This window comes from Heloderma suspectum, chromosome 12, assembly GCF_057233095.1.
Source record: "Heloderma suspectum isolate Gila_16-S chromosome 12, 16-S_ref, whole genome shotgun sequence".
Classification (NCBI taxonomy): domain Eukaryota; kingdom Metazoa; phylum Chordata; class Lepidosauria; order Squamata; family Helodermatidae; genus Heloderma; species Heloderma suspectum.
Genome location: NC_139469.1, coordinates 25,789,513 through 25,803,287, shown reverse-complemented (window position 1 = coordinate 25,803,287; position 13,775 = coordinate 25,789,513). Strand labels below are relative to the sequence as shown.

At 47.7% G+C, this 13,775-nt stretch overlaps 1 protein-coding gene across 1 annotated transcript; it reads right to left on the bottom strand.

Moving 5' to 3' along the window:
* Positions 1-229: 229 nt before the first annotated feature.
* On the bottom strand, positions 230-6,143 carry LOC146336732 (galanin receptor 2b-like). Its single transcript, XM_084819216.1, has 2 exons — positions 5,770-6,143; positions 230-980 (listed from the first exon to the last, which is right to left on the bottom strand). The coding sequence occupies exons 1-2, from the start codon at positions 6,141-6,143 to the stop codon at positions 230-232; spliced, it is 1,125 nt and encodes a 374-aa protein (XP_084675342.1).
* Positions 6,144-13,775: the final 7,632 nt, after the last annotated feature.

The window sequence follows — 13,775 nt, the reverse complement described above, 5'->3', positions numbered from 1 at the left end:
AACACTGAGAGCTCTCAGCAATATAGTGTTGCTGGGGAAATCCATTTCCCCCAAGTACTGTGAGGATCGCAGCTAAGCTCAGAGGGAATGGAATTCTAAGGGGGGTGGCAGATGACATCAGTGTCCCTGCTAATCAAAAAGTGCTGGTGCAGCGTCCCTGCAGGCCCTGGCTCCATTACACCTCTGAAAGTATCTTGCACCATCTGCCCGAGTCCCCCTTCAACTCTGCTTAAGAAATGTAGAGGGGCTTGGTGGATCCTGATGGGACCACAAGGGACCTCGGATGCAGTTCACACCCATTCAGCTGCCCGTTGTTGTCCTCATGCACCTGAGACACCTCGGTCGAGCCTCCCTCGAAGCCAGGCATGGTGTGGGCAGCGTGGACGACATGGACCCTGTTCCGGGACTTCTTCCGCAGCAGGCAGCTGAAGACTTTCTTGAACCCCTTGCGGAAGTGCTTGGAGACCAGGGCGTAGACGATTGGGTTGAGGCAAGAGTTGGCGTAGGCCATGCAGTGGGAGAGCAGGCGGAAGGCATAGGTGGTTTGGTTGAAAGGGAAGTCCCCGTAGAGGTAGCGGAGTACGACCACGTGGTAGGGCAGCCAACACAAGCAGAAGAGGATGGTCACAACGATGATCATCTTGGTCACCTTGCGCTTGGCCTTCTTGGACCCCGACATGTCTTCTAGGGGGTCCACGGCGGTCCACAGGAATTTAATGGTCCTGGTGTAGGAGAGGCTGACAATGATCACTGGGACCACATAGCCAAAGGCAAAGGTGCTGGTGTCCATGATCCTGCGCTCCCATTCCTCCCACCCTGGCACGCAGATGTAGCTGGCCTCCCATTCGATCAGGTCATAGTAGCTCAGGTAAGGCCCTGAAAAAATCACAGAGAGGCTCCAAATGACAGCCATAGCTGCCACCGCGTTGCAGGGCGTCCGTAACTCCCGGGAGCGCAGCGGGTAGCGGATGGCCAAATACCTGCCCAAAACGTCGACAGAGTTAGGGATTGCTGAGTATTATATACATACAAGGCACAGAGAACCTCCAGCTCGCAGGCCAAGAATGGCTCTTGGGGCTTCCCTATCTGGCCCGTGAGCTTCTCCCCAGGCTCCTCCCCCCGCCCCATGCTGAGTTATAATCCTCAGTCATCTAAGCTACTTACACTCAGGTGGGTAAACCTCCCCACGCCTGATCCCCCCCATGCCACTCTGCTGGTCAGTGAGGACAGCTTTTCCAAGCTGGGCAGTCCTATGGGATGTGCTCTGGCTATCTGTAAGCCTCTGAACGTAGAGGCTTATGAGCATCCAATGCAGAGTGGGAAGCTCATTTTCGCTCGATGGGCGATTCACCCATCTAACAGAGGCTTCGGGGAGGGAAGGAGGCTTCATATTCCCACGTCTCCCAGTCTCCTCCCTTCCCGGCCCCAAGGAACACCCCCTGTCACCTCCTACACGCTCTCCACCCTGGCTGCGAGGGGGCAGGGGAGCAGCCGGGGAGTGTGGTTTCCTGGCTCCACGTTTGGATTCCTGTCTCTGAGCTCAGGTCCAGGAAACAGAAATATCCAGTGTCCCCAGATGCTGTCCAGGAGGCATAGGGTTGGTCCTGTGGGGCGCAACCCTATCTTGATAGTCAGCAGCCGCCGAAGGTGGAAGCTGCTGAGTGTCCAACAGGGTGGCTGGAGCAGGGAGGCAATCCTCACCTCCGTGCTCCAGCTGCCCTGCATTTCCCCTAGACGGGTGTTTTCGACTATGGGGAGTGGGATGGAAGGAGGCCAAGACACACATGGGAAGCTGCATAAAGCAGCTTCCACGGTCTCCTCCCCTTCCTGCCCCCGGGACTGCCCCCTTTTTGCTGTCTCTGCACTCCATTTCCGAGTGCAGAGACATAGCTGGTGCGGAGAGAACCATGCTGGCAATGAGGGGGTGGGGAGCACAGTTTCTGGGCTCTGAAGTCAGAGCCCTGGTTCCGACCTTGGATCCCAGAAACTGAAATATCCTATGTCTCCCAGATGCTGTCTAGGGGACATAGGATTGTGCCTGTAATGAGTTAAAAGAGACCTTACTAGCTGGAGTATGTCCAATGGCAGTTTGTGACGTGTAGTGTGTAGAGATGCGTCATGCAATCCCAGGACTTGGAAGTCCATACAGGACATTAAATGGCCTTCTTGGTGGTGGTGGCATCATTCTTATGGAACTCCTTTCCTTTCTCTCTTTCCCTGGCAGGTAACAATATTTCTTTCTAAGCTGGTTTTTAAGAAGTGATCTGCTATTTTTTTATTGAGATTTGAATCACTGGTTTTGTCCTGCTGCCTTTTGCTGTTTAATTACTGTTATTATGATTTTAAAATATTAATATATTGAACAGATAATTTGAATGTTGGTGGGGGGTTTTTTTATAAGTCATATTTTTCAGTCTTTTTCTGTGAGCTGCTTTGAGTATTAATTTAATAGAAAAGCAGGTCTAAATATGAAATAAACTAACAGAGCAACCCTGTTCATATCTACAAGCTGTTTGGCATTGCTTTCGATGGGGTTTACTTCCTAGCCAAAAGTCCCAGCCTTTACAGGAGTGATCTGAAAATAAATCTCTGTCTCTGTGATGGTCTCTCTACCTTCCAGGAGAAATCATGTTTATCTTGACAGCTTTGTGAGGATAGTAGGTTATGTCAGCTAAGAAAACAGGTTGCCCATTTCTGTGTCAGCTTGGGAGAAATGAACTGTCAGGAAGTTGGAGAAGAGCTGTCAGTTCAGGGACTCAAGAGTGCTGTAGCCAAAACTGTGTTTGGGGGCCTGGGCGGGAGGGTGACATAAGGGAGGAGTCATAAGTCAATGTCATACATCAAACCCAAAATTCCCATTGTCCAAGTGTGCTACTGGTTTTATTTCCTGTATTAAATCATTGCATCAAATAAAAAATTAAGTATGATAAAAGTGCTAAGATGCCTCAATACAAGCAGAGTCAGACTAAACTAATTTATCAAGGCTGCAGTCCTACACACACACTTCCCTAGGAGCAAGTTCCATTGCTTCTGAGATGACATGTATAGGATTCTGTGGTAAGACTGCAATCCTATACAGATTTATCTGGGAGTAAGTTCTATTGAATTTAATAGAGCTTAGTGCTGCATAGACATGTATAGGATTGCACTGCAAATGTTAATCAAATGAGTTGGTGTTGTTTTTTTAAAGTGCCAGTTTCCTATTTGAGCTTTTCTACACAAGGCTGTTAATCCACTGTACCTTTTTTAGGTTTCAACGCAGAACTGAGATCTGAGCACTACATAAGGAGCGTTTCCTTGCCTGCTCTTCCATTACATAACCTCTAGGTGGCACTATGGCATATCGGAATAGTGCAAGTACGTAAGATTAAATTGTGCCTCCTTGCACTTTCTTGCACTTTCACTATTAAATGCTGTATTTTCCCTGCTCTGAAAAACCTCACCAAAAGTGCTGGTTAGGCACAGAAGTGAAACTGGAGGGTCACGATGACGTCTTCTAAAGAACCTGTAAACAACCATGAGTAGGGAATGATGAGCACACGATAAATGCCTTGAGTAGCAAAGCTCTATATTTGTCAGTCACCCCTGGGAATGCCTTGGGTAGAACAATGGAAAATAGGAGCAGATTTAATTATTCCTCAGGAATTCTTACTTAGGGCACAATCCCATGCATGTTTAGACAGGAAAAACTACAACTCCCAGCATTCCCCAGCCAACATGGCTGGATGGGGAATGCTGGGAATTGTATGACTGTTTTCTCTCTAAACATGTATAGGGTTGCGCCCTTAGGTGCATCACAGAATTATCTCCTCAGACCGGGTCTCAAAGACATTTTTGCCATTACACGCTACCAAATCCTTTTTTAACTGACGATTTCATGGATTGAACCTGGAACTTCCTGCATGCACAACATGGGTTCTACCATCCAGCTACGGTCATTTCCCAAAGGGAAAGCCTGCATGATGTTTTTCTTTTATATCTCCATATGCAAAAGAAAAGGTGGGGGGGGCCTCAAAAGAGAGCTGAAAATCCAAAGAAGGCTCCTAGAATATCCCAGAGACATGTTGAGGCTCTGAGGAACCAACCCTTTCCTCTCAAAATCAGCCCTCCATTTTGGGTGTCCACACACTGCCCGCAAAGAGGAAACACATTGCCAAAAATGAAGACAGAGGTTTGCATAAAAGTTGCATATGCTAATTCAAATGCATACATGCAGATTTAGAAAGTAGGGATATTTGTCTTTTTAAAATCCAGCAGTTTGGGGGCTTGATGGATTCCCGCTGCCCACCCAGCTCAGTTTGCTTCTGTGAGCCAAGCCATGGGATTTCCCCAAAATCTGGGAGCTATCTGTGGCTTTTTTCCCTCATCAATAGAAAGTTGTGCAAATTGCAGCTGCAGTTTGTTAATTTGTGCATATTCTATCCATAATTTGCACAAATTATGGCCGGAATTTGTGCAAATTACACAAACTGCAGCCGCAATTTGCCAACTTCCTATTGACAAGAAAAAACAAAAGACAAAAAATGGGTTCAGCACCTTGGATAGCATCATTAGCATTTTGGCTGTGGTACCTAAAACCCTGAATGCAATTACAGCCCCTCCTGAACCGGAGTCACCATCCTGCACTAGGATTCTTTATATTTAAACCAGAATGGGTTGAATGGTCCGCCCTTCAAATAGAGTACTATTCTCTGACTGCCCTTCAAACTGAGGGCTGTCCTACGTAAAGTAGGACACATGGCTGCCCTACCTCCATCTTATACACTCCAAAAGTTCCTGTTTACCTGAGATTGATTTTGGAACCCTGTCCCTATTTTACATTGTCCCCATATTTTTGCCCATTGTGGATGGCCGATTAAAATGTTGCTATTGTGATATATATTATATGTTGCTACAGCTGTCATTCTTCATGGTCCAGCTCCCTTCTCTGGTCTCTAGAAGCAAAACCTCTGTGTGGGTAACTGATGCATCTTGTCTCTACCCTGCAGTGAACAGCCTGCCTTTGCTGAAATTTCTATTGGAACTGCAGATAACCTATTGTATGACCATTATGGGTTTTTTTCCCCCCTAGTCTACCTTAATTCAAAAGAACAAATACCCTCTTTGCTTTGAAACAGGAACACACACACACTGCAGTTCTCACCACAAAGTAATTATAATTCACCTTCTATTCTTTTCTCCTTTTTGTGTGCTAAAATCAGCTCATACACAGCTGAAATCAAGGCTGAAAGTGCATGTTTAGTCACACACACACACACACACCAGGCAGCAGTGGGAACATCACAGGTGCCTTTGGGGCTTGGTTGAGAGTGACATTTCCTGTAACAATATGGCCGTTTTCTTTGCTCTTGTCATCGTTTGGACACCTGGAGAGGGCAGAGCCAGGAGGCTCTCGGGGTCAGCAGTGGGCCCCTTCCTGGAGTGAGGACCTTGGCAGGTACCCAACAATCAGTCCTGCTGGTTCCTTTCATTCCAATGGGTCTGACACATCAGTGTAGCTGGATTCAATCTGACACGTTATTATGGCTATTAGTATTGATTTCTGATTTCTTTAAAGTATTGTTCAATACTGCACCACTGAAATTTGGGGCTGAAATTCTGTGTGTGTGTGTGTGTGTGTGTGTGTGTGTGTTGGGGGGCGGGGGAGTTCTGGATTTGTGCAAATCTCTTATTTTAGCTCAACTCTGCCACCACTGTCCTGCATTGGAGACCAAGGCAATGTTGTAGGTAGAGACGATATTCTGCGTGCATGTGTCTCCCCGTGATTACCTGTCCACAGAGACGGCGGCCAATGTGAAGCTGCTGGCGTACATGGTGAGGTAGATGAAGAAGTGGACCGCCTTGCACATGAAGGAGCCAAAGACCCAGCCCTCCAAGGAGTAGATGGTGGCCTGGAATGGCACGCAGAAGATGATGAAGAAGAAGTCAGCCAGGCTGAGGTTGAGGATGAATAGATTCGTGCTGTTATGCCCCACCTGTCCATTCCGCAGGAGCACAGCCAGCACCAGGCTGTTGCCAACCGTGCCCAGAAGAAAGATGAGGGAGAAGACGACTGGGACGATGATGCTAGCCGGGCTGAACAGGGAGGTGTCCGAGGCATTCCAGTGTCCAGCCAAGCTGGCAAAGTCTTCATGTTCGGTCATGTTTTTGTCTGCGGCCAAATGGAGGGAGCAAGAGAGAGGAAGGGAGGTGAGAATCTTATAACCCAGGCTGTGTAGGAAATAATCCAAATAGTGCACCAAGGAAAGCTGGATTCCAGACCAGACATAAAAGCATAAGAAGGGTCCTACAGGGTCGGAATCCATCTAGCTCAGCCTCCTATTTCCAACAGAGGCCAACCGAATAGATGCTTCAAGGGCGCCCACAAGCAGGGCATGGAAGCAACCACCCTTCCTGCTTTCAGGCCCTCAACAGATGGTATTTGGCGGCTCTGAACATGGAAGCTCCTTTGAACCAGGGTGGCTAATAGCAGGTCCAGCAGCAAAATGTTGCAATCTGGAATGTTTCTGTTCAGGATGCCAGCCAATCACCCTTGCCCCTTTCCAGGAGACTCTGTTCCAGCCTTCCTCAAGTTGGCGCTCTCCAAGAGTGTTGTTACTACAATGCCCATAATCCCCAGCCAGCTTGGGGAAGTCTGCTCTATTCCATTCGACTCCCCCCCCCTGGTTTTCTCTCCCACACACCACCACACCACCACCACGCCAACAGCTATTCAGAATCCCATGACTAAGGATGCTCCATCTTCATTGGACTGTATTGGGAAGTTGCTGTTCCTTTAATCACTTCCTATTTGTGTGCAGATGGTGCCATTTTGGCTACATAAGACCATAAGAAGAGCCCTGCTGGATCAGACAAAGGGTCCATCTAGTCCAACATTGTGTTCACACCGAGGCCAACCAGTTTGTTTGTTTGTTTGTTTGTTTGTTTGTTTATTTATGCCATTTATATATCACTCCACATCTAAAAAGATTCTGGAACAGTGAACAAGGAAAGATAAAAGGAATAAAACACCATATTAAAAGTTTTTTTAAAAAAAACACAGGTTTTTTTTTTAAGAAACAGAATGCCAATAAAAACAGTGGCCGGTCAATCAAAGAAGGCTTCTTAAGATAAAGACATTGTCAAGAGGTGCTCAGAGCAACACAATGTTGGCACCTGTCAAGGGCTCCTTGGAGGCCTCTCTCAGTCTAATCCAGTAGCCAAGTCCAGACACAGACAAAGGGATTCTTTTCAAAGCTTTATTCCTCTTTTACAACTTAACATTAGCAACTAGATATGAGCAGCAGAGTACCTATGCCCTAAGTTGGAACAGTTGGTCCCCATTTGAAGGAGAATCACTGGCGGACCCTGAACTTATGGGCTAGGGAGAGTCCCTCCCCTTTTCCCTTGGATCTTCTGGGCGCAACTGTTGTTTGCGCGCCAACCGGGCACTACGCCTCCTTTCTGCGCCCTCCATTTGGCACCGCTCCCTGTGTCGGCCTCGTGCATCCAGCAAGTCTTCTTCCCGTGCTCTCTCACTCCCAGGACTGCTATCTATGCCAGGAATGCTGGTGGGAGGAATCTCTGCCAGCTGTTGGCCCTGGGAAGGATGAGTGTGCTCCTCTCCCAGGAGCGGCTGCTCTTCCTCAGAATCAGAACTACTCTGGGATTCTATGGGCTCAGTGTCCACCCTGACAGCACCTGCCTGACCTCCAGAGGCAAGGAGTTCCATAGAAGGGGGCCACCACACTGAAGGCTCTTCTCCCAGTGAACTCCAATTGGGCCATTGGGCCATGTGGAACCACCAGGAACATGCTACTGCAGTCATGCCTGTGGGAAGCCCACAAATAGGGCATTAGCACAATAGCACCCCTCCCACCCCGCTCGTGATACCCAGCACCTGGTGTTGAGAGGCATACTACTTCCAGTACTTGAGGTAATATATAGCCATCAGGACTAGTAGCCATCAATAGCCTTCTCCTCCATGAATTTGTCTAACCCCTTTTAAAGCCATCCAAATTGGCAGCCACCATACATCTCGTGGCAGAGAATCTTCTGGCAGAGTTGAACTATACACTATGTGAAGAAGTACAGAAGGCCTGACTCCAGGCCCAATTCAAGACATTTTGAGGGCTGAGGCCCAAAACAGCAACTATTAACAACCACTTTTCTATCATACCATCTCACAAACTGCCTTTGAAAAACTCCCTCAGGCATCTGGAACTACATGCAGAGTTCTTTGGACCATGGCCAAAGGGCGGCTGAGTTAATAACGGCATCCGAACTTTTTTTAAAAATTGTGAGTTATAAATTTTGCCTTGCAAATGAGCGTCTTAGAAATTACAAATTTCAAACCGAGCCCCATTATTCAGTGTCAGTCAAAATGTCCTCTTGGGCTTCTCCCAGCGGTACAGATTTTAATCTGAATAGTTGGCCACAGGAAGCAAATACTCAGCGTTGATTTATGCATGGGAAAAACAAGTCTGTTATTTGCTACGCCATCCCTAGCTGCTGCAGTTCCAATACTGGTGTCTCTGGCTCTCTCCGATGCCCCAACAAGATGATGGATTACAGCTGGGCAAAGCTGTTCCCGCTCCAGTAATAAAATTCAAGGGGTAAATCAACAAACTTGCCAAGAAAGTCAGTTTTATTGCTCTAGAGAAATATGTGGCTGTGATGCTCGTTTCCACACACACACACAGCTGCTTTCTGAGTCTGTTCTGCTAAATTAATGGCTGTTTTACTTGCACAGAGGAAGGGAGAGTTATAATCGTCCATCGCCCTCGGCAGATGGTTCTAAAACAACAGTTTTTAGAGAAAGTCAGTCTGACATAGCAGTTACGAGTGTTAAAGGAGGACCCAGGAGATGGCGCAACAAATCTCCACCTATCCATGGAGCTTGCTGGGTGACCCTGGGCCAGTAATTACCATCTCTCAGTCTACGCTATGTCACAGGCGCATTGTGAGGACGATATGGAGGCGGGCAAAATAACCATGTGATACCATGCTGAGCTCCTCGGTCAGGAGGGGAGCTCAGCATGGTAAGGGGAGACATGATAGGGGTATACAAAATGATGCCTGGTGTGGAGAATGTGGATAGGGAGACACTTTTCTCCCTCTCTCATAATACTAGAACCCAGTGGGGTCATCCTATGAAGCTGATTGGTGGGAGATCCAGGACAGAGAAAAGCACTTCTCAACACAGTGCAGAGTTAAACTGTGGAATTCGCTACCACAGGAAGTAGTGATGGCCACCAATTTCGATTAGGGATGTCAGAGAATTCCGCCACGGATCTCGGGGAGGCTGAATGCCAGTGCATTCGGCCACCCGAAATCGGTGGCGGAACAGCCTGCCCCCCACCCCCCCGGGACAAGACTTACCTGGGGCAGATCTTCCGGGCGGCGGCGGCTCCGGTGGCAGCTCCGGCGGCAGTTCAGCGGCGGTGGCAGCAGTGGCCGGTCTTCCGACCGGCAGCCGCCGCCGCCATTTCCAGTTAAAAAAAAAAGACATGATAGGCTATGTAAAGATTTACGTAGCCTATCACGGCTAGGTTTAAAAAAAAAAGAAAACGTGATAGGCTACGTAAATGTTTACATAGCCTATCACGTCTGACTTTTTTTAAAAAAAAACCCGCACGTACGCAAATGGTGGCGGCTACGGCCATCGCCATTTGCGTTCCTTATTTTGGCGCGTCTTAGCCTACGTCAAGATTTACGTAGACTAAGACGTGCCAAAATAAGGAACACAAATAGCGGCGGCCATGGCCGCCGCCATTTGCGTACGCGCGTTATTTGTTTGTTTTTAAGTCAGACATGATAGGCTACGTAAACATTTATGTAGCCTATTACGGCTGACTGTAGGGACGCAAATGGCGGCAGCTACGGCCTCCGCCATTTGTGTCCCTGCTAGCCAGAGGCCAGATGTCCGGCTGCTGGCGGAGCCGGCCAGCAGCTCTGCAGAATCCCTGCAGAGCGGAGCCGGCCAGCCAGGATTCTGGGGGGATGATTCCAGGGGGAGGGACGGAACGCCTCCCCCCCACCATCAACATAATCCGCGAACAGGTAAGTGACTTTTGTACATCCCTAATTTCAATGGCCCCTTCATGGATCACTGCCTTGTTGTGGCGAAGGGGCTTGCATAACTCAGTGAAGCCATAAGCTATGCCGTGCAGGGCCACCCAAGACGGACAGGTCATGGCAGAGAGTTCTGACAAAATGTGGTCCACTGGAGAAGGAAATGGCAACCCACTCCAGTATACTTGCCAAGAAAACCCCATGGAACGTATCACAAGGCTAAAAGAGATGACGCCGGAAGATGAGCCCCTCAGGTCGGAAGGTGTCCAATATGCTACTGGGGAAGAGCAGAGGGTATTTCCAAGTAGCGCCAGAAAGAGTGAAGCGGCTGGGCCAAACCCGAAAGGACACTCAGCTGTGGATGTGTCTGGCGGTGAAAAGAAAGTCCGATGCTGTAAAGAACAATATTGTTTAGGAACCTGGAATGTCAGATCAATGAATCAAGGTAAGCTGGAGGTGGTCAAACATGAGATGGCAAGATTGAACATCGACATCTTGGGAATCAGCGAACTCAAATGGACAGGCATGGGCGAATTTAATTCAGGTGACCATCATATCTACTATTGTGGGCAAGAATCCCTTAGAAGAAATGGAGTAGCACTCATAGTCAACAAAAGGGTGGGAAAAGCAGTACTGGGGTACAATCTTAAAAATGATAGAATGATCTCAGTACGAATCCAAGGCAAACCATTCAACATCACAGTAATTCAAGTCTATGCCCCAACCACTGAGGCCGAAGAAGCTGAGGTTGATCGGTTCTATGAAGACCTACAACACCTTCTAGAACTAACACCAAAAAAAGATGTCCTCTTCATCATAGGGGATTGGAATGCTAAAGTAGGAAGTCAAGAAATCACCGGGATAACAGGCAGGCATGGCCTTGGTGTACAAAATGAAGCAAGACAAAAGCTAATAGAGTTTTGCCAAGAGAACATGCTGATCATAGCAAACACTCTTTTCCAACAGCACAAGAGGCGACTCTACACATGGACGTCACCAGATGGTCAATATCGAAATCAGATTGATTATGTCCTTTGCAGCCAAAGATGGAGAAGCTCCATACAGTCAGTAAAAACAAGACCTGGAGCTGACTGTGGCTCAGATCATGAGCTGCTTCTTGCAAAGTTTCGGCTTAAATTGAAGAACGTCGGGAAAACCACTAAACCGTTCAGGTATGACCTAAATCATATCCCTGATGAATATACAGTGGAGGTGAGGAATAGATTTCAGGGATTAGACCTGATAGACAGAGTGCCTGAGGAACTATGGACGGAGGTCCGTAACATTGTTCAGGAGGCAGCAACGAAATCCGTCCCAAAGAAAAAGAAATGCAAGAAAGCCAAGTGGCTGTCTGATGAGGCTTTACAAGTAGCTGAGGAAAGAAGGGAAGCGAAAAGCAAAGGAGAAAGGGGAAGATATACCCAACTGAATGCAGAGTTCCAGAGAATAGCAAGGAGAGACAAGAAGGCCTTCTTAAATGAACAATGCAAAGAAATCGAGGAAAACAACAGAATGGGAAAGACTAGAGATCTCTTCAAGAAAATTGGGGATCTCAAGGGAACGTTTTGTGCAAAGACGGGCATGATAAAGGACAAAGAAGGCAGGGACCTAACAGAAGCAGATGAGATTAAGAAGAGGTGGCAAGAATACACAGAAGAACTATACAGGAAAGATCTGAATGTCCCTGATAGCCATGATAGTGCGGTCACTGAACTTGAGCCGGACATCCTCGAGAGTGAAGTCAAGTAGGCCTTAGGAAGCATTACTAACAACAAAGCTAGTGGAGATGACAGTATTCCAGCCGAGCTATTTAAAATCCTAAAAGATGATGCTGTTAAAGTGCTGCATTCAATATGCCAACAAATCTGGAACACTCAACAGTGGCCACAAGACTGGAAAAGGTCAGTTTACATTCCAATTCCAAACAAGGGCAACGCCAAAGAGTGTTCAAACTACTGCACAATTGCGCTCATTTCACATGCCAGCAAGGTGATGCTCAAAATCCTACAAGCTAGGCTTCAACAGTATGTGAACCGAGAACTACCGGAAGTACAAGCTGGGTTTCGAAGAGGCAGAGGAACTAGAGATCAAATCGCCAACATTCGCTGCATCATGGAGAAAGCAAGAGAATTCCAGAAAAACGTCTATTTCTGCTTCATTGACTACGCTAAAGCCTTTGATTGTGTGGATCACAACAAACTGTGGCAAATTCTTAAAGTGATGGGAGTACCAGACCACCTTACCTGTCTCCTGAGAAACCTGTACGAGGGTCAAGAAGCAACAGTAAGAACCAGACATGGAACAACCGAGTGGTTCAAAATTGGGAAAGGAGTACGACAAGGCTGCATATTGTCACCCTGCTTATTTAACTTATATGCAGAGTACATCATGAGAAATGCCGGGTTGGATGAATCAGAGGTCGGAATTAAGATTGCCGGGAGAATTATCAACAACCTCCGATATGCAGACGATACCACCCTAATGGCAGAAAGCGAAGAGGATCTCAAGAGCCTCTTGTTGAGGGTGAAAGAGGAGAGTGCAAAAGCTGGTTTGAAACTCAACATTAAAAAAACTAAGATCATGTCATCTGGCCCTATCACTTCCTGGCATATAGAAGGGGAAGAAATGGAAGCAGTGACAGATTTTACTTTCTTGGGCTCCAAGATCACCGCAGACGGTGACTGTAGCCATGAAATTAAAAGACGCTTGCTCCTTGGGAGGAAAGCTATGGCAAACCTAGACAGCATAGTAAGAAGCAGAGACATCACCTTGCCGACAAAGGTCCGTCTAATCAAAGCTATGGTTTTCCCAGTAGTAATGTATGGCTGTGAGAGCTGGACTATAAGGAAGGCTGAGCGCCGAAGAATTGATGCTTTCGAACTGTGGTGCTGGAGAAGACTCTTACGAGTCCCCTGGACTGCAAGGAGGTCAAATCAGTCCATCCTAAAGGAAATCAGCCCTGAGTGCTCATTGGAAGGACAGATACTGAAGCTGAAGCTCCAATATTTTGGCCACCTAATGCGAAGAGAAAACTCCCTGGAAAAGACCCTGATGCTGGGAAAGACTGAAGGCAAAAGGAGAAGGGGACGGCAGAGGATGAGATGGCTAGATAGCATCACGGATGCAATGAATATGAACTTGAGCACGCTCCAGGAGAGAGCGCAGGACAGGAAGGCCTGGCGTGCTATGGTCCATGGGGTCACGAAGAGTCGGACACGACTGAACGACTGAACAACAACAACAACAATAAATTTCAATGGCTTTAAAAGGGGGTTGGACAGATTCCTGGAGGAGAAGGCTATCAATGGCTACTAGTACTGATCGCTATATGCAACCTCCAATACCAGAGGCAGTGAGCCTATCTACACCAGTCACTGGGGAACGTGGGTGGGAGGGTGCTGTTGCACTCATGTCCTGCTTGTGGGTTCCTGGTTGACAGCTGGTTGGCCAACAGAATGCTGGACTAGATAGACCCTTGGTCTGATCCAGCATGGCTCTTCTTATGTTCTTAAGGGTGGGAGATGCGTAAGGGTTGGAGAAAGCAGCCACAGAAATGATAACAAAGGGAGATTTGGGGGAGCACGAGTGATGCTAGGGTCAAATGCAAACCACCTGGAGGCTGGTTTTGGCCCTCAGCCTATCAGCTACTGACCTTTAAGGTAGAGGAAGCAGACACTTGGTGGTCTTTCTCTCTCAAGCTCTCAAAGCTCTGCCCTTCCTGA